Raw genomic sequence first — 18,976 nt, 5'->3', positions numbered from 1 at the left:
AAAACTTTCCCCAACCAGAAACCGTGGATTGATGGCAGCATTCACGTAAAACTGAAAGCACGAACCACTGCTTTTAATAAGGCCAAGGTGACCGGAAACATGACCGAACACAAACAGTGTAGCTATTCCCTCCGCAAGGCAATCAAACAAGCTAAGCGTCAGTATAGAGACAAAGTGGAGTCATAATTCAACGGCTCAGACTTGAGAGGTATGTGGCAGGGTCTACCGTCAATTACGGACTACAAAAGAAAAACCAGTCCCATCGCAGACCAGGATGTCTTGCTCCCAGACAGACAGAAAAACGTCTTTGCTCTCTTTGAGGACAATACAGTGCGACTGACAAGGCCCGCTACCAAAACCTGCGGGCTCTCCTTCACTGCAGCCAACATGAGTAAAACATTTAAACGTGTTAACCCTCGCAAGGCTGCAGGCCCAGATGGCATCCCCGGCTGCGTCCCCAGAGCATTGCTCAGACCAGCTGGCTGGTGTGTTTATGGACATATTCAACCATCCTTATCCCAGTCTGTTCCCACATGCTTCAAGAGGGCCACCATTGTTCCTGTTCCCAAGAATGCTAAGGTAACTGAGCTAAATGACTACCGCCCCGTAGCACTCACTTCCGTCATCATGAAGTGCTTTGAGAGACTAGTCAAGGACCATATCACCTCCACCCTACCTGACACCCTAGACACACTCCAATTTGCTTACTGCCCCAATAGGTCCACAGACGACGCAATCACAATCACACTGCACACTGCCCTAACCCATCTGGACAAGAGGAATACCTATGTAAGAATGCTGTTCACAGCTCAGCATTTAACAGCTCAGCATTTAACACCATAGTACCCTCCAAACTCGTCATTAAGATCGAGACCCTGGGTCTTGACCCCGCCCTGTGCAACTGGGTCCTGGACTTCCTGATGGGCCGCCCCCAGGTGGTGAGGGTAGATAACAACATCTCCACCCCGCTGATCCCCAACACCGGGGCCCCACAAGGGTGCGTTCTCAGCCCTCTCCTGTACTCCCTGTTCACCCACGACTGCGTGGCCATGCACACCTCCAACTCAATCATCAAGTTTGCAGACGACACTACAGTGGTAGGCTTGATTACCAACAACGACGAGATGGCCTACAGGGAGGAGGTGAGGGCCCTCGGAGTGTGGTGTCAGGAAAATAACCTCACACTCAATGTCAACAAAACAAAGGAGATGATCGTGGACTTCAGGAAACAGCAGAGGGAGCAGCCCCCTATCCACATTGACGGGACAGTAGTGGAGAGGGTGGAAAGTTAAGTTCCTCGGCGTACATGTCATGGACAAACTGAAATGGTCCACCCACACAGACAGCGTGGTGAAGAAGGCGCAGCAGGGCCTCTTCAACCTCAGGAGGCTGAAGAAATTCGGCTTGTCACCAAAAACACCGCCTGGTACGGCAACTGCCGTGGGTAGTGAGGTCTGCACAACGCATCACTGGGTGGCAAACTACCTGCCCTCCAGGACACCTACACCACCCGATGTCACAGGAAGGCCAAAAATACCATCAAGGACAACAGCCAGCCAGAGCCACTTCCTGTTCACCCCGCTATCATCCAGAATGCGAGGTCAGTACAGGTGCATCAAAATGGGGTCCGAGAGAAGCTGTTTTTCAGTCTATCTCAAGGCCATCAGACTGTTAAACAGCCATCACTAACATTGAGTGGCTGCTGCCAACATACTGACTCAACTCTAGCCACTTTAATAATGGAAGAATTGATTAAATAAATGTATCACTAGCCACTTTAAACAATGCCACTTTAAATAATGTTTACATACCCTACATTACTCATCTCATATGTATATACTGTACTCTATACCATCGACTGCATCTTGCCTATGCCATTCGGCCATCACTCATTCATAGATGTTTATGTACATATTCTTATTCATTCCTTTACACTTGTGTGTATAAGGTAGTTGTTGTGAAATTGTTAGGTTAGATTACTCGTTGGTTATTACTGCATTGTCGGAACTAGAAGCACAAGCATTTCGCTACACTCGCATTAACATCTGCTAACCATGTGTATGTGACAAATCTAATTTGATTTGATATGGTAGGGTGGTTCCCACAACACTGCTGAACAACAAATCCAACAGGTTTGTAAGTAGCCTGTGAATGAAATTAAATAAGCATACAGTATAGCGAGAAAATGACATTTTCTAAAGTGTGGAAGTAATCATACTGTAATGACCCTGGGTTTATAAGTGCGGATATTGACTCTGCCGCTCGAGCATGCTTTTGGGGCACAGTTGATAGCGCGCTGGACTTCGGACTAGAAGGTCAGGGTTCGAGACCTGCTCCCTGCCTGTTTCGTTACAATGGTGTCAGAAGTGATTGGACCTTGCATCCACGACAGTGCGTGTGCTTGGCCAGTGAGCTCGTTCCTATAAGATGTCCTCGCATTCCTATAAGATGTAAGCTAGCGCGAGGACGCACTCTTGGAAAGGAGGGAGTAGTGTAACGACCCTGGCTTTATAAGCGCGGATATCGACTCTGCCGCTTGAGCATGCTATTGGGGTACAGTGGATAGCGCGCTGGACTTCGGGCTAGAAGGTCGAGGGTTCGAAGTTGGAAACTCGGCATCTTTCTAGAGCTCCGACTTTCCGACCTGAAGATCACTGCTATCATGATTTGACCTTGTTTTTTTCAGAGTTCCCAGTTGTCTTGAAAGGATCATATAGCAACCAGCTGTGTAGCGTTACGTTGCTGAATGCATGCTGACACATATTTGTAGCATGTTAGCTAAAAAATACTGGTACTCATGCTAGACAAGTACCATTCTTCATTTAACATCACTGCTCTAGAGGAGATCTGCATGGAGGAATGGGCCAAAATACCAGCAACAGTGTGTGAAAACCTTGTGAAGACTTACAGAAAACGTTTGACCTCTGTCATTGCCAACAAAGGGTATATAACAAAGTATTGAGATAAACTTTTGTTATTGACCAAATACTTATTTTCCACCATAATTTGCAAATAAATTCATTAAAAATCCTACAATGTGATTTTCTGGATTTTTTTTCTCTCATTTTGTCTGTCATAGTTGAAGTGTACCTATGATGAAAATTACAGGCCTCTCTCATCTTTTTAAGTGGGAGAACTTGCACAATTGGTGGCTGACTAAATACTTTTTTGCCCCACTGTATATCTCACTGGTCACCCCCAAAGCCAATTCTTCCTTTGGCCACCTTTCCTTCCAGTTCTCTGCTGCCAATGACTGGAACGAACTTCAAAAATCTCTGAAGCTGGAGGCTCTTACCTCCCGCACTAGCTTTAAGCACCAGCTGTCAGAGCAGCTCACAGATCACTGCACCTGTACATAGCTCATCTGTAAATAGCCCATCCAATCTACCTCATCCCCATACTGTATTTATTTATTTATCTTGCTCCTTTGCACCCGAGTATCTCAACTTGCACATTTATCTTCAGTACATCCTACCATTCCAGTGTTTAATTGCTATATTGTAATTACTTTGCCACAATGGCCTATTTATTGCCTTACCTCCCTTATCCTACCTCATTTGCACATGCTGTATGTAGATTTTTCTACTGTATTATTGATTGTATGTTTGTTTATTCCATGTGTAACTCTGTGTTGTTGTATGTGTCGAATTGCTATGCTTTATCTTGGCCAGGCAAATGAGAACTTGTTCTCAACTAGCCTACCTGGTTAAATAAAGGTTAAATAAAAAACAAAGCAGCTGGGGGTGCAGACCACACCCTGTTGTCTCTGGGCAATAATTGGCATCATTGGCAAAAGTGGGCATGTAAGTAATTCATACCCGACCCATCCATACCCGTAGACACACTTACTTCCAAATCTCATTTTGGACGAGACTTTATGACCAAACTTATCCTATTTACACTTTGTAGTCAATTTTGACTCTGGAATGAATGTTTCTGAATCATATCAATGCTACATAGGCTGTTTATAACCAGAGAAGTTGGTTCTAGGAGGCAGTTTCCCTTTAACCCTATCCCAAACCTTAACCCCTACCTTAACCACTCAGAATGAATACCTAAACTTAACCGTTGAGTTGTTTCTGTTTTAACCCTACCCCAAACCTTAACCCTAACCCGAACCATTCGGAATGAATTCCTAAACTTAACCGTCAAGCTGTTTCTGTTTTAACTCTATCCCAAACCTTAACCCTAACCCGAACCATTCGGAATTAATTCCTAAACTTAATCGTCGAGCTGTTTCTGTTTTAACTCTATCCCAAACCTTAACCCTTACCTGAACCATTCGGGAATTAATCCAAATGTAATTTTACATGTATCCTCCTGGCCCATGTCGAATACTGAAGTCAAACTGTGAGATATTGTTGGGAAAAGTACAGTAAGCGCTGAGTAGTGAGGCCACATTTCAATGCAACTGGTGGCAGAAGTGGGATCTGCCATAGCAACAGATGCCTCCAGGTTCCCCCTACTGGTAGGGAGGAACATCTTCACAACACAGAAGTTACATTATTGACCAACCACTAAGTTCTAAAATGGTCACTGGAATTTACATTTCTGAAATTGACTTTAAGATGGTCTAACCCATTTTTCCTATGTAGAGTTATAAGATTATGTCTGATCAGTGTTTGATACATATATTGCATTTTTTTTAAACCCATCTGTCTTTCTCATCTTAGGTATCCTGGCCTACCTCTATGTCTTTACATATCTATTGCCTGAGCTATGCACTGAAGCTGTGTGTCACTGCTTGGTTGGTTCAATATCATATTGCAAGTGCCAATAAAGTTTTCACAATCTCAGTCATGTGGTCATACCCTTTTTCTTACTCAGTGTCATAAGGTATATGGTGCAATGGGAGTGGTGTGAGGGTGCCGGTTGGCCATGGTCTCACATGGTCAGTATTAGAACTACCCCTAGAAGTCTAATATTGGGACTATCCCTAGTAGTTCTAATACTTTGACCACCCCTAGTAGTTCTAATACTGGGACTATCCCTAGTAGTTCTAATACTGGGACTACCCCTAGTAGTTCTAATATTGGGACCACCCCTAGTAGTTCTAATACTGGGACCACCCCTAGTAGTTCTAATACTGGGACTACCCCTAGTAGTTCTAATACTGGGACCACCCCTAGTAGTTCTAATGCTGGGACCACCCCTAGTAGTTCTAATACTGGGACCACCCCTAGTAGTTCTAATACTGGGACCACCCCTAGTAGTTATAATATTGGGACCACCCCGAGTAGTTCTAATACTGGGACCACCCCTAGTAGTTCTAATACTGGGGGGACCAAGGACACAGCTCAACCCTTTGGCCACAGACTGATTTGTCACAATGACTCACTCAAGACTGCATTGTCATCCCACCCCGCCCAATGATTACCTCAAGGGACACAGAGAGGTCATGGATTAGGTATATTTCTGTGCAATACAACAGAGTCAGGGTATTGTTCTTTGACTTATACTCTAGTTTTTAGGGAAAGATACTGAATCCTTCACATGCAACACCTGCATGCAAGGCAGGAGAACATTTACATGTGTTACTAACTTGTTTGCATTCCCTTTATCTACAGTCCACTCAAAAGCACAAGGTAGATTTGTAAGGTCCAAAAGTTAGCTATCTTAACCAATGCTAATCATTGCTGGACCATGGACCAACATCATGTCGCTGACCTACAAACTATTGGAGTTTTGTGAGTAGGTGTCACATCGACAACTCACATCAGAGTAAAGTTGTTTGTTCAAGACAAATTAGCAATTTTTTAATTTTTAAAATTTTAAATGTAACCTTTTATTTTACTAGACAAGTTGGTTAAGAAAAAATTGTTATTTACAATGACGGCCTGCACCGGACATACTGTATCTGGACGACGCTGGGCCAATTGTGCGCCGCCCTGTGGGACTCCCAATCACGGCCGGTTGTGATACAGCCTGGATGTATCGCAAGGCATGCCTCCAGTCCTCACAAAGCAATTTGCCACAGATCTTTGCACACCTAAGAACTAGTAATAGCTTATATTGCAATTTCTCACTGGCTAAGTGCATTATTCATTTTGATTCTCCCCCTGAATTCATTGCTAGTCTTCCAACAGTGGAATGCTAGCCTCTTCCAGTAGCCGATAACAACTGGTGGTTACGGTAACACAGTCAAGAAAGTTGAGGTTGAACTTGGCCACACTTGGCAGTGAAAATTGATAGAAACAGAACTCCTCCCCCTCTCTCCTCCACATAAGGAGCTTGTCATGTTGTTTGCACAACTTATCTCTTATTGCTCAGTGATTGTGTGAGTTGTACTCCATGTGGAAGAGGGTGTGTACTTTTCCTCTGTGGTTAAGTGTGTGCTCTGTATATTGTAGATTTATACACGGAGTACACCAAACATTAGGAACACCTTCCTAATATTGAGTTGAACCCCCCTTTTGCCCTCAGAACAAACTCAATTCATCGGAGCATGGACTCTTCAAGTTGTTGAAAGCGTTCCACAGGGATGCTGGCCTATGTTGACTCCAATGCTTCCCACAGTTGTGTTGGCTGGATGTCCTTTGGGTGGTGGACCATTCTTGATACACACAGGAAACTGTTGAGCGTGACAAACCCAGCAGCATTGCAGTTCTTGACACAAACCAGTGCGCCTGGCACCTACTACCTTACCCCGTTCAAAGGCACTTAAATATTTTGTCTTGCCAATTCACTCTCTGATTGGCATACCTACACAATCCATGTCTCAATTGTCCATGTCTATCCATGTCTAACCTGTATTGTCCCCTTCATCTACACAGATTGAAGTGCATTTATCAAGTTCCTTTTCTGTCAGTGCATTTTAACACTGTGTGTGCGTGCATTATGCACATTTGTGTGTTGGGATGTGTTCATGTATGTACAGTGGGGCAAAAAAGTATTTAGTCAGCCACCAATTGTGCAAGTTCTCTCCCTTAAAAAGATGAGAGAGGCCTGTAATTTTCATCATAGGTACACTTCAACTATGACAGACAAAATGAGAAGAAAAAATCCAGAAAATCACATTGTAGGATCTCCTCTAGAGCAGTGATGTTTTGGGGCTGTTGCTGGGCAACACGGACTTTCAACTCCCTCCAAAGATGTTCTATGGGGTTGAGATCTGGAGACTGGCTAGGCCACTCCAGGACCTTGAAATGCTTCTTCATAATTGTGTGGGTCCGTGGCCACTTCCCTGAGAAGCGACTCAGATGTGGCCTCTTGTCAGGTGGTGTCACTCCAGTATCACTGTCCTTCCCTTTATAGCCCAGGGCGCCAGGCTGTACCGACTGCAGACCTGGGTTCAAATACTATTTGCCATCTTTCAAATACTCAGAGCATTTTCTTAAGTCTACCTGAGTGTCAGATGTGCAGGGTTTGCAGTCTTGGACTTTTCTATTGGTTCATTGTTAAGCAAGCAAGCTCAAACGAGCACAGAAAAAATATATGAAGTTGAAGCGTTTCATTCCAAAACGTGATACATCCATTTTCAGAAATGTTGGTAAATTGACATGAATTAAAAACACATCTTGTGAAAGATATATTTTTTCATCTTATCAATACATGGACTAGTGAAGAGAGACATGATTTTGTTAGAAATATTTTGCAGGGCAATTTTATTTTTGAGACAAATAATCATGTTCATTTGTGGCAAAACGTCCTATATCCGCCCCCAAACAACAGAACCCCAGTAGAAAACGTCTCCCAATTGTTTTCTTAAACAGTTACATGTAATAAAATAATCAATTTGTTTTAACTATATTGTGCAAATAGCCTATCACAAAGCCGATTGATTGTATCCTGAGGGTGAACAGTGTAGCCTATACAATGCGTGTTTTCTTTTTGGACATACAAGAAACTTTTGGAAAAATGTTATAGGGGTTTTACAGTTTTTTTCGTTAGTATAAATCAAGGGAAGCTTTTTTTTTTAAATTAAGGAATAGTAAGGACATTGGAAGTCTGTCGCAATTAATTTGCCAGTCAAGGATGGATTGATTCTTATTATCGGAGTGATACAGCCCGCTGTTTGCAGCCTCCGTATGTTTGCAGGGTTTCCCATCGCTGGATCTTGGCTCTCTCCTTTTCATGACCTTTAAAACGTTTCCTCTTTCGGCCAACAGTAACAGATATCACAGGCTCCAAACTGTCGAAGGAATCCATAATAATCAAAAGGTCCACGACACTCTAGAGCTCAAAGCTAACATAATGCTAGGTGGCCAGCGTGACAGCTGTCTATCACCGCATCTGGCTGACGAAGCCAAAGGTTAACCTAAATTAATAGTTCCTAAATCTGGAACAAATATTTAGAGAAACCTAACTTAAAAGTGAATAGACAAGTATAATGGAAATGATTCGCTAAATGGCTCATTTTTGGCGGCAGAGGCAAAAACCATATGGAACTCTCCATGCATCTGGACAGTGGATATAGCGAGAGCCATATATTTAGAGAGTTGGGTCAACTTCTATATATATATATATTTTTTATGTTGTTCTAATTCTACACATTCAGTTACATAACATTTTTAAAAAAAATATCCTCAGACGTTGAATATGACCGCTGTCAGTTAACGTCGGCAAGAAAACGTCATTAAATGGTTGCCAGCAGCACAGTTACAGTCACCAACGCTCTAGATAACATGAAAACACTCTATCCATCTTTGCTGGGGCGAGGAAAAAGTGCTTGACTGCCATTATGCGGTCAGAACGCTCGGACCAACCATACTCGTTGGCGGGAGTGTCCAGTGAACGCTCCGAGAACGAAACGCTCTGAATTTATGAACGGACTATCTGAGCACACTCTGAATTTACTAACACCCAGAGTGCACACTGAGCGCACTCTGGCACTACGGAGTGAATTTGCGAACACACCCTGTGTTAATGGGAGCTAACATGGCTGTAGTGTCATGTATATACATCATAATGCAGAAACCTAAATGTCCCAACTTTCTAAACACATGGCTCTGAAAATAGCATATTGTACTTTAGAATGTGTTTCATACCGCATCTAAAGTAAATGTTTTAAAAGTTTAAGAAAAGCAATAATACATACATACACATAGAAAGGTACCCATGACCATTCATTTCATATGAATTCATACAAATGTGAAACATTTACGTAAATTGCGTTTTGGAATCAAACCTTTCAATTATTTCAAATCGTATTGGCCTTATATAGTCTTTCCTTTTGAAATTCCCCTTCCCTCAAACCCTGTTCCTTGCCCTTCCCTTTAACCCTGTTCCTTCCCCTTCCCTTTAACCCTGCCTCTGCTGTGTTCCCTGTCCCTGTCCCTCTCCCTGTTCCTTCCCCTTCCCCTTAACCCTGCCCCTGCTGCGCTCCCTTCTCTCCCCCTTTCTCCATGTTCCCGCCCCATCCCTGTGTGCAACTGGGGAACATGCTGCAGTTCACGGAATAGGAACAGAGTCAAACACATACACTCACACACACATTCACAACAGATAGAGGCGAAAATGGGCCAGTTACTAAGCTGGATCCGAGCTCCTCGGGACAATCAGGCCTTACAGGACGTGGCCGTGGAACAACAGGTGAGCTTTTATAATGTAACTATGTTCACAGGTTAGAGAGGAGTGTGTGTGTGTGTCTGTTTGAGTCTTAGAGTTGTGTGTTGTACACATGAAGAAAGTCTGTGTCAGTGAGAAAGTGTGCGGCTCTGTGTCTGTATTTGTGAATCAGAGTTCTTTAATGTGTGTATTGTTTTGTATGTTTAGTGTAGGGCTTATAAGGGAATGCAAGTCAGGAGGAAAAGTTTTGCTGGCATTAATCCAAGTCAGACGTTGTTCTCTGGTCGAGGAGGAGGGAGGAGCAGTGGTGGAATGTGAGAGCTGCTCTGTCAACGTCTGGGAACAGAAATGCAACACATTCTGTATTATATTGAACCAAGACCTTTATAATAAATATATAGATATATTTTAAAAGACCCCCCCCCCCAGCAATCTTATAGCATGTAAAATAGATCATGAGATTAAAAACAAATACATTAATATTACACAGTAAATCTACTGAACAATACATCATATAGCCTCATAAATAGTGAAAAAGTATTGATACACATTCATGGACGTAAAGGCCCCGTTGGTTAGGAGTTGAGAATTGTCTGCTGCTACTTTTTTCCCCATGTGTCCAGAGTAGACACCTTGGCCCTATAGATCCTGGCCGTGGAGAGCGCCATAGACTGGTTGGCAAGACCTGTAGAATGTTGAACCAAGACCTGTATTATATTGAACCAAGTCCTGTATTGTATTGAACCAAGACAAAGACGAAAGCTGTGTGTTGCTTCCAGGTGTTTCAGAGTGTCTGTGTCTCAAGCATTGAAAGTCATGGTAGCCTGTCCACATCTGGGAACAGAAGTACAGTCCAGTCTGTACTGTAATAATAGAGAGGATATTAAACCAAGGCAAAGAGAAGGAATGTGCTCTTCACATGGCCCAACATAGTGTGTTGCTTCCAGTTGTGTCAGTGTGTCTGTAGTTTATTCATTTGCATGGTGTTTGTGTTGGTTAGTTGGAGTATTATACAATAAACCAATCAAATATATGTATCAAACTCTTTACATCAGCAGTAGTCACAAGGTGAGACTGGCCTATCAAGACAATCTTCCAAAATAACTAATTCAAGATAAAAGGAATTGGCGCACTCAAAAAAAAAAGGCAGAGATTGATTTCTTATTGCTCACTTTAATCCATTGTACAAGATGTGAACAGGTGACTGGCGATCAACGTCGAGCTGACATCTTCCTCAGAGTGACGTCAGCTTGATGTCAAAACGCCAGTCACCTGTTCTTGGTAAGCCCTTCTCCTGATTTTTGTTATTGTTGTTGAGCACCCTTTCTTTCCTTTGTCTGCTGAACCAGTATTCACAATGTATTTGACAGTAACTCAGCCTAGACGCCAAAGACCCCCCAAAATGTTGAGGTCTCAGGTCGTTATTGTAAAATAGAATGTTTTCTCAATGACTTACTGGTTAAATGAAGGCACGATCAATAAATAAGAGGCACTGCGACCAAAAGTCCTTGATGAGCTGATCATGTTTTTTTTTTAAGTTACAAAAAAAAAAAGATCTGTTCCTTAATGTTTGTTTGTGTCATGGTGCAACATAGAATGGGCGTATATGTAATTCTGGTGGTGGATTGAGCATATTTTGGATAATACTTTACACGTGCTTATTTTGATGAGTTACAGTTGTGTTACTCAGTTAGGAGTTGTGTGTGTATATAGTATGTTTGTCCATGTGTTCTAGTAGTATTTGTATGACATGAGTATCAGTTTTGCACTTGTGACTGAGTGGGCTGCAGTCTATTATCCCTCTGTCTCTGTTGTGTTTTGAGGGGATTTTTGGCTCTGCTTTGGACTAGTTGGGATACTTTCCCAGACCTTCGTTGTCAACATACTGACTGTGCACTCTGCCATTCCGGCTCAGCATCATCTGCTGCTTTCATCAGACACATAGGAAACAGCCAAAGGGGAAATGTATCTGTGCTACACATTCCAACAATGGTGTCACGTTAATCTGCTTCCCCAGATCACTTCCTGCTGAGATGCGACAGGTAGCCTAGCCTAGTGGTCATAGCATTGGACTAGTACCCAAAAGGTTACAAGATCGAATCCCCGAGCAGACGAGGAAAACATCTGTTGTTCTGCCCCTGAACAAGGCAGTTAACCTACTGTTCCTAAGCCGTCATAGAAAATAAGAATTTGTTCTTAACTGACTTGCCTAGTTAAATAAAGGTAAAAAAATATATACAAATAATTTTTTTACACTACCGTTCAAAGGTCTGGGGTCACTTAGAAATGACATTGTTTTTGAAAGAAAATCACCTTTTTTTGTTCGTTAAAATAACATCAAATTGATCAGAAATACAGTGTAGACATTGTTAATGTTGTAAATGGAAACGTCAGAAAAATAAAATAAAAATAAATGAATATCTACGTAGGTGTACAGAGGCCCATTATCAGCAAACATCACTCCTGTGTTCCAATGGCACGTTGTGTTAGCTAATCCAAGTTTATCATTTTAAAAGGCTAATTAATCATTAGAAAACCTTTTTGCAATTATGTGAGCACAGCGGAAAACTGTTATTCTGATTAAAGAAGCAATAAAACTGGCCTTCTTTAGGCTAGTTGAGTATCTGGAGCATCAGCATTTGTGGGTTCGATTACAGGCTCAAATTAGCCAGAAACAAATAACTTTCTTCTGAAACTCGCCAGTATATTGTGAAATTAGTAAAATGAAGGCTATTCCATGTGGCAAGAACCTGAAGATTGGGGCGGCAGAGTAGCCTAGTGGTTAGAGTGTTGGACTAGTAACCGGAAGGTTGCAAGTTCAAATCCCTGAGCTGACAAGGTACAAATCTGTCGTTGTGCCCCTGAACAGGCAGTTAACCCACTGTTCCTAGGCCGTCATTGAAAATAAGAATTTCTTCTTAACTGACTTGCCTAGTTAAATAAAGGTTAAAAAAAAAGATCTCGTACAACGCTGTGTTCTACTCCCTTCACAGGACAGCGTAAACTGGCTCTAACCAGAATAGAAAGAGGAGTGGGAGGCCACGATGCACAACTGAGCAAGAGGACAAGTACATTAGAGTGTCTAGTTTGAGAAACAGATGCCTCAGAAGTCCTCAACTGGCAGCTTCATTAAATTGCAAAACACCAGTCTCAACGTGAAGAGGCGACTCTGGGATGCTGGCCTTCTAGGCAGTTGCAAAGAAGAAGCCATATCTCAGACTGGGCCATATCTCAGACTGGGCAAAAGAACACAGACACTGGACAGAGGAAGATTGGAAAAAAGTGTTATGGACAGACAAATCTAAGTTTGAGGTGTTTGGATCACAAAGAATAACTTCTTTGATGCAGAAAAGATGCTGGATGCTGGAAAGTGCTTGACACCATCTGTCAAGCATAGTGGATGTGCTTTGGTGGTGGTAAAGTGGGAGATTTGTACAGGGTAAAAGGGATCTTGAAGAAGGAAGGCTATCACTCCATTTTGCAATGCCATACCCTGTGGACGGCGCTTAATTGGAGCCAATTTCCTCCTACAACAGGACAACAGGACAATGACCCAAAGCACAGCTCCAAACTATGCAAGAACTATTTAGGGAAGAAGCAGTCAGCTGGTATTCTGTCTATAATGGAGTGGCCAGGACAGTCACCCTATTAAGCTGTTGTGGGAGCAGCTTGACCGTATGGTACGTAAGAAGTGCCAATCCAACTTGTGTGAGGTGCTTCAGGAAGCATGGGGTGAAATCACTTCAGAATACCTAAAAAAAAAATGGACAACTAGAATGCCAAAGGTCTGCAAGGCTGTAATTGCTGCAAATGGAGGATTCTTTGATGAACGCAGTTTGAAGGACACAATTCTTATTTCAATTAAAAATCATTATTTATAACCTTGTCAACGTCTTGACTATATTTCCTATTCATTTTGCAACCAATTTCATGTATGTTTTCATGGAAAACAAGGACATTTCTAAGTGACCCCAAACTTTTGAACGGTAGTGTATATATGCTTTCTGTCAAACACACGTGTCAGTAAGTGGTTTAGTGGGATGTGGTGAGGACTAGTGAGTATCAAGGTGTGACATTTGACACTTGTTTTTGCACACTTATGCAATTAGTAGAGCACTGTGTGCTGAAATATAAACTGCTGTCATATATTTTATATTTCCCAATACATTTCCTAATCACACATTCAGTGTTGCCACGTGCATGCAACTCTATATATACAGTGCCTTGCGAAAGTATTCGGCCCCCTTGAACTTTGCGACCTTTTGCCACATTTCAGGCTTCAAACATAAAGATATAAAACTGTATTTTTTTGTGAAGAATCAACAACAAGTGGGACACAATCATGAAGTGGAACGACATTTATTGGATATTTCAAACTTATTTAACAAATCAAAAACTGAAAAATTGGGCGTGCAAAATTATTCAGCCCCCTTAAGTTAATACTGTAGCGCCACCTTTTGCTGCGATTACAGCTGTAAGTCGCTTGGGGTATGTCTCTATCAGTTTTGCACATCGAGAGACTGACATTTTGGTAGATTTGCAGTGGTCTGATACTCCTTCCATTTCAATATTATCGCTTGCACAGTGCTCCTTGGGATGTTTAAAGCTTGGGAAATCTTTTTGTATCTAAATCCGGCTTTAAACTTCTTCACAACAGTATCTCGGACCTGCCTGGTGTGTTCCTTGTTCTTCATGATGCTCTCTGCGCTTTTAACGGACCTCCGAGACTATCACAGTGCAGGTGCATTTATACGGAGACTTGATTACACACAGGTGGATTGTATTTATCATCATTAGTCATTTAGGTCAACATTGGATCATTCAGAGATCCTCACTGAACTTCTGGAGAGAGTTTGCTGCACTGAAAGTAAAGGGGCTGAATAATTTTGCACGCCCAATTTTTCAGTTTTTGATTTGTTAAAAAAGTTTGAAATATCCAATAAATGTCGTTCCACTTCATGATTGTGTCCCACTTGTTGTTGATTCTTCACAAAAAAATACAGTTTTATATCTTTATGTTTGAAGCCTGAAATGTGGCAAAAGGTCGCAAAGTTCAAGGGGGCCGAATACTTTCGCAAGGCACTGTATATGTTTTTCAACCATTTTCCATGCTTACACTGCTACTGTCCTCCTCCTACTGGCATACTGTTATGTTCAGCTCATAACTGTTTTCTTTCTCTTTCTGTCGTCTGGTGGTCAAAGCAAGAGCGTGAAAAGTCTGGACAACTCCTCTCGCTCTTCTCACTCGCTCTCTTCCCAATTAATGTCACCTCTCCCCCCGGGCTCTTACCGACACCTACCCATGAGCCCCCTCTCTTTCCATGTACTGTAACCAGCCCCATCACGACTGAGCACTGACCGACACCGGATGGTCATGGCCGTTCAAAAGTGGTTGAAGTCCTTCTTGGCCTTTGATTTCGAACATCCACAGATGTTTTGGTCCGGTCCAAACGAGCCTTCATTTGGCCAAAACATAGACATCCATGGTTGGTTCCTGAACCAAATCGTAACCAATCATATACATCTATGTTTCATGAGCAAAGTACAGAATGGTAAAGAAAGTTATAGTTCAGGACAGTTCTGTACTGCATTGTAGAGTAGAATAGAGTGGAGTAGAGTTAAGTACAGTACACAGTAGAGCACACTCGAGTTGTGTACACTATAAAGTACTGCACTGAGCTATATACTCTACTTTACTGTACTACTGTACTGAATAGGGATCTGACAAATAGAAAAACATTTAAACATAACTTGTTTTGTATCGGTTTTCCGTTAAAACGATAAGAAAAATAAATACAATTACAAGTGAATTCACAATGCAGATGCTCTGCTACCAGCGACGGTTCGGATCTCACGGTGCCTCTCTCTACTGTTACTGTGCCTCAATTCCACCTTGCAAAGCTTGCATTTCCTTCTCATTTAACTTCTCAAAGTATTGCCGTACAGGACTTCGCTGCTGTCGCCTCCTTTTCTCTGCCATATTGACGTAGTGGTGGGGAGTCGACTCCAAAATAATGGATTCCTCGACTCCTATTTCTGACTGTCAAGATTAGTTTCCTCTGGGAATTGACTCCTAAGATGCAGTATTCACATCCATCTTTCATAGCAAGCTAGCGAGAAACCGAGAGCAAGGGGAGGAGCAGAGTATAGGCAGGTCTATCACCGGACAGACAGTCAGAACGGTGCACTAGGCCTATCTATCGGCGATCAGAAGCTATATCATGCAATGGAATGCTGTATCTCACGATTTTTTGTCTTGTAATGTCTCGGGGAAACTTCAGGAAAGCAGGGCATCATCAATGAATGGACTAGGATATTGAGATGAGCGAGATGCAACACTTCACTCTCACACAGTAACACACAGTATCTGCCCATGTGCACGGGTTCGCTTCACGCTGTTCCCAGCTTGGGTGCCAGGGCACCAAAACAGAGAAGTTGAGCCTTGCACTTCAACGTTCTTACTTGTTGCTGAAATTGACCCCACTATGCTGTTTTACTTTATGCATCTACGTGAAAAAAAAAGTTGTTTCTCGGTTAGGGATTTTCTCAACGTTAAGGTTCCCAATGTTCTCTGCTGTACTGTACTCTACTGATCTCTACTGTGCTGTACTTTGATGTCCAAACTTGTGAAACATAGACATATGATTGGTTCAGATTTGGTTCGGACCAACCAAATTTGGTCTTGTTTGGTGGTGGAGCTTGTTAATTAAAATAATAGCCAGTGTGTAGAATAATACCCACATATGCAAAGGAGGATATTGCATATTTCTACAGTTGTGTACCTATTTAGGATACATCACAATGAGGAGAATAACTTTCATATCCATAATTATGCATTTCTGTGTAGTACAGATCAGGGAACCATGATGTAATTCCATTACCGCAATTCTGTTACCGGGTGTAAATCCACCTCACTTACGATAGTTCAATAAGCAAAATATATTTATTCAGGTAGCCTAGTGGTTAGAGCGTTGGACTAGTAATCGAAAGGTTGCAAGATTGAATCCCCGAGCTGACAAAGTAGGTCTGCTTCTGAACAAAGCAGTTAACCCACTGTCCCTAGCCGTCATTGAAAATAAGAATTTGTTCTTAACTGACTTGCCTAGTTAAATAAATAAATAAAATATTTTTTAAAAACCTCAAGGTGTCATGTCATAGCTGACATCCCGGTCTTTCTGCAGTCATCTTTAAATCTTAATTCGGAGCAGATATTTAAGAGTTTCTGAGAAAACGTGGTCCGCTACCGTGGAATTGCCCATTTCCTTTTGAATATGTACGGTTCTGTGTGTATCAGAAAGATAGTCCAGCCGTCAGATTTCTCACTCCACTGTCAGTTTGTCTTGAGCCTGACTGCTGATCCAATTATGACACGCTCAGTCGCTCCCTCATGCTCTGGTTATATAAAAGCACATCTTGGAGGGTTTCCAGGCCTTTGGGCTTACCTGAGAATGTTCTTTTTACCAGGGCGTTGAACAACATGGCATTTGGCAATTTGTTTACTCGTTTGTTCTCCTGTCTATTTCCATCTATTATGGTTCAGGTAAACCCTGGCTCTGTCCCAATACTCTAAAATAAATTAATTTCCTCGCTAACTTTTACCTCCTTCACTTGTCTTCTTTCCCTCATTGCTACAGAGAGGTGAGAGAAAAATAACTGGATAATGGAGGAAAGGAAGTGAGTTAAGACTATTGAGAGACAGCCCTATTTGCTGTTACCAAATATGTTTCTGTTTAACAGGAAGCAATGAGCAATGTCCTGAGCAATCACACACAGTGGTGAGGTGATATCATCCATTGAGCTGCTCTGTGTTGGTCCTCATGTCAACACGAATATTTGAATGTTGAAAATATTTGGACTCAGCCACATGGACAGGCAGCGAGGGCAAACACTCCACCATAGAATGTACAGTGCTAAATATAGCAGCACGGTACAGAGACAAAAAACAGTAGATGTGATCTGAGAGTGCACAGAACAGTCGTTGGCACTCATGCAGCCATTCAGTCGACTGTAATGTCAGTAAGTTCAACAGAAGGGGATGTTGAAGACAATTGTCTTTTGAGTATTCACCTGCATGACAATTACATGTCTGTGTCTTATCAGAGAGAAATTACTTGGCAATCTGTGGCAACTTCTGAACACTGACATGATGTGTGGACGTGTGTGTGTGTACATGTGTGTATTTGTCTATGCATGTGTTTCAAAGTATGTGTGTCCAAAGTAAAGAATGTCCGATAATCGGTCTGTCAATATCTTTGGCCTTTTCTAGTCTATCGGCTATCGGCCCTTGAGTATCGGCACAGACAAATTCCCCTTTATAGCGTGAACGCACTTGCCTCGTGTGAAACTTCTGCAAGCCGGTGCCACTCATTGCTAGTTAGCCTGTCCTAGAGGAACGTCTGTGCTGCTTGCTATAGCTACCCACTCATGCTGCACTTTTATAATGCCACACTGAATGTAGAAATGGAGAAAGTGGTAATTAATTTAGTGTTAGGCAAAACGATGTCCATACAGGCTGCAGCACTTTACAATGTAACATACTGGTAGCTAGCTAGGTAAAGAACAACATTCAGCATAGAGCTAACTTTGCTAGATATGAAGCTAACGTCAGTTCACTAATGTTACCCTAGAACCTAACATACTCAACTGGCGGACTGTGGACCGGATCCGGACCCAAACTTTTTTTTACTCATTCGGGCTTCGACCTCTGGTATCATATCACATAAGACGTGGAAGAAGGCATAGAATTGCAGGAAATTAGCTTTAAAACAGCCAAATCTCTGCCCCATGCAAAATGTGTAGAATTGTGGGAAATTAGCTTTGAAACCGCACATTCTCTCTCTGCCAACAAGAGGGATGTGAACAGTTTGGGGTCGCAAGGGTTGTAAGGTGTGGGTTTGTTACTATGCCGATAAATTACATTATCCATTTGGACCATTGACACCTAGGAAATTTGTGTGACCGGACCTTTTCAAATAGGGCAGGGGTACTCAAGTACTAAGACTTTATTTGTGATAGCTAACAATAATGCAAAATATGCTAATTTCAAAGCTGATTGCCACCATACATTTAGTTAATTCACTGAGTTCGCTAGCTACATTACTTTTCTTTCCCTTCCTGAGAGAACTGCCCAAGCAAAACTGCCTAGCTAAATGACATACAAGTGGTCTCTTTTCTCTTAAAGGAGTAGTATTTACATCCATTTTTATAAAATAAATCAATAGGCTACTTATATATGAAAATGTTGTTGATCAGTAGACCAAATGAAAGAGAAGACCAAATGAAAGGGAAACTGTAGCCCCAAAGACCACTGAAATCAGCCAAAACTAGCTCAATAACCCAATACATGCATACACTCCGATTGAATATGCATTCACCTGTATTTTGAATAGGCCTACGCTACATCTTGATTTACCCAGTTCTTCAAGAGATATACCATTCAAATACAATTATTACCATTATGTTATGTAGT

At 42.1% G+C, this 18,976-nt stretch overlaps 1 protein-coding gene across 38 annotated transcripts in view; it reads left to right on the top strand.

Annotated features, from left to right (window-relative positions):
• The window catches only part of LOC139370769 (calpastatin-like), a 68,095-nt gene that overhangs the window by 8,967 nt on the left and 40,152 nt on the right, over positions 1–18,976 (top strand). For 13 of the 38 annotated variants that reach the window (XM_071110510.1, XM_071110500.1, XM_071110512.1 and 10 more), the window contains exon 1: positions 9,307–9,531. The exons of 2 other annotated variants lie outside the window; for them this stretch is intronic. In XM_071110510.1, coding sequence (XP_070966611.1) covers positions 9,457–9,531 — 75 coding nt within the window. In that variant the 5' untranslated portion in view covers positions 9,307–9,456. Of the gene's footprint in view, positions 1–9,273; positions 9,532–18,976 lie in introns of those variants that run through there. 23 more of the 38 variants (XM_071110516.1, XM_071110503.1, XM_071110509.1 and 20 more) reach the window with 6 other exon arrangements.

Source organism: Oncorhynchus clarkii, chromosome 17 (genome assembly GCF_045791955.1).
Source record: "Oncorhynchus clarkii lewisi isolate Uvic-CL-2024 chromosome 17, UVic_Ocla_1.0, whole genome shotgun sequence".
NCBI lineage: Eukaryota > Metazoa > Chordata > Actinopteri > Salmoniformes > Salmonidae > Oncorhynchus > Oncorhynchus clarkii.
The sequence above is the reverse complement of the archived record's forward strand: the minus strand, read 5'-3'. Positions and strand labels throughout refer to the sequence as shown.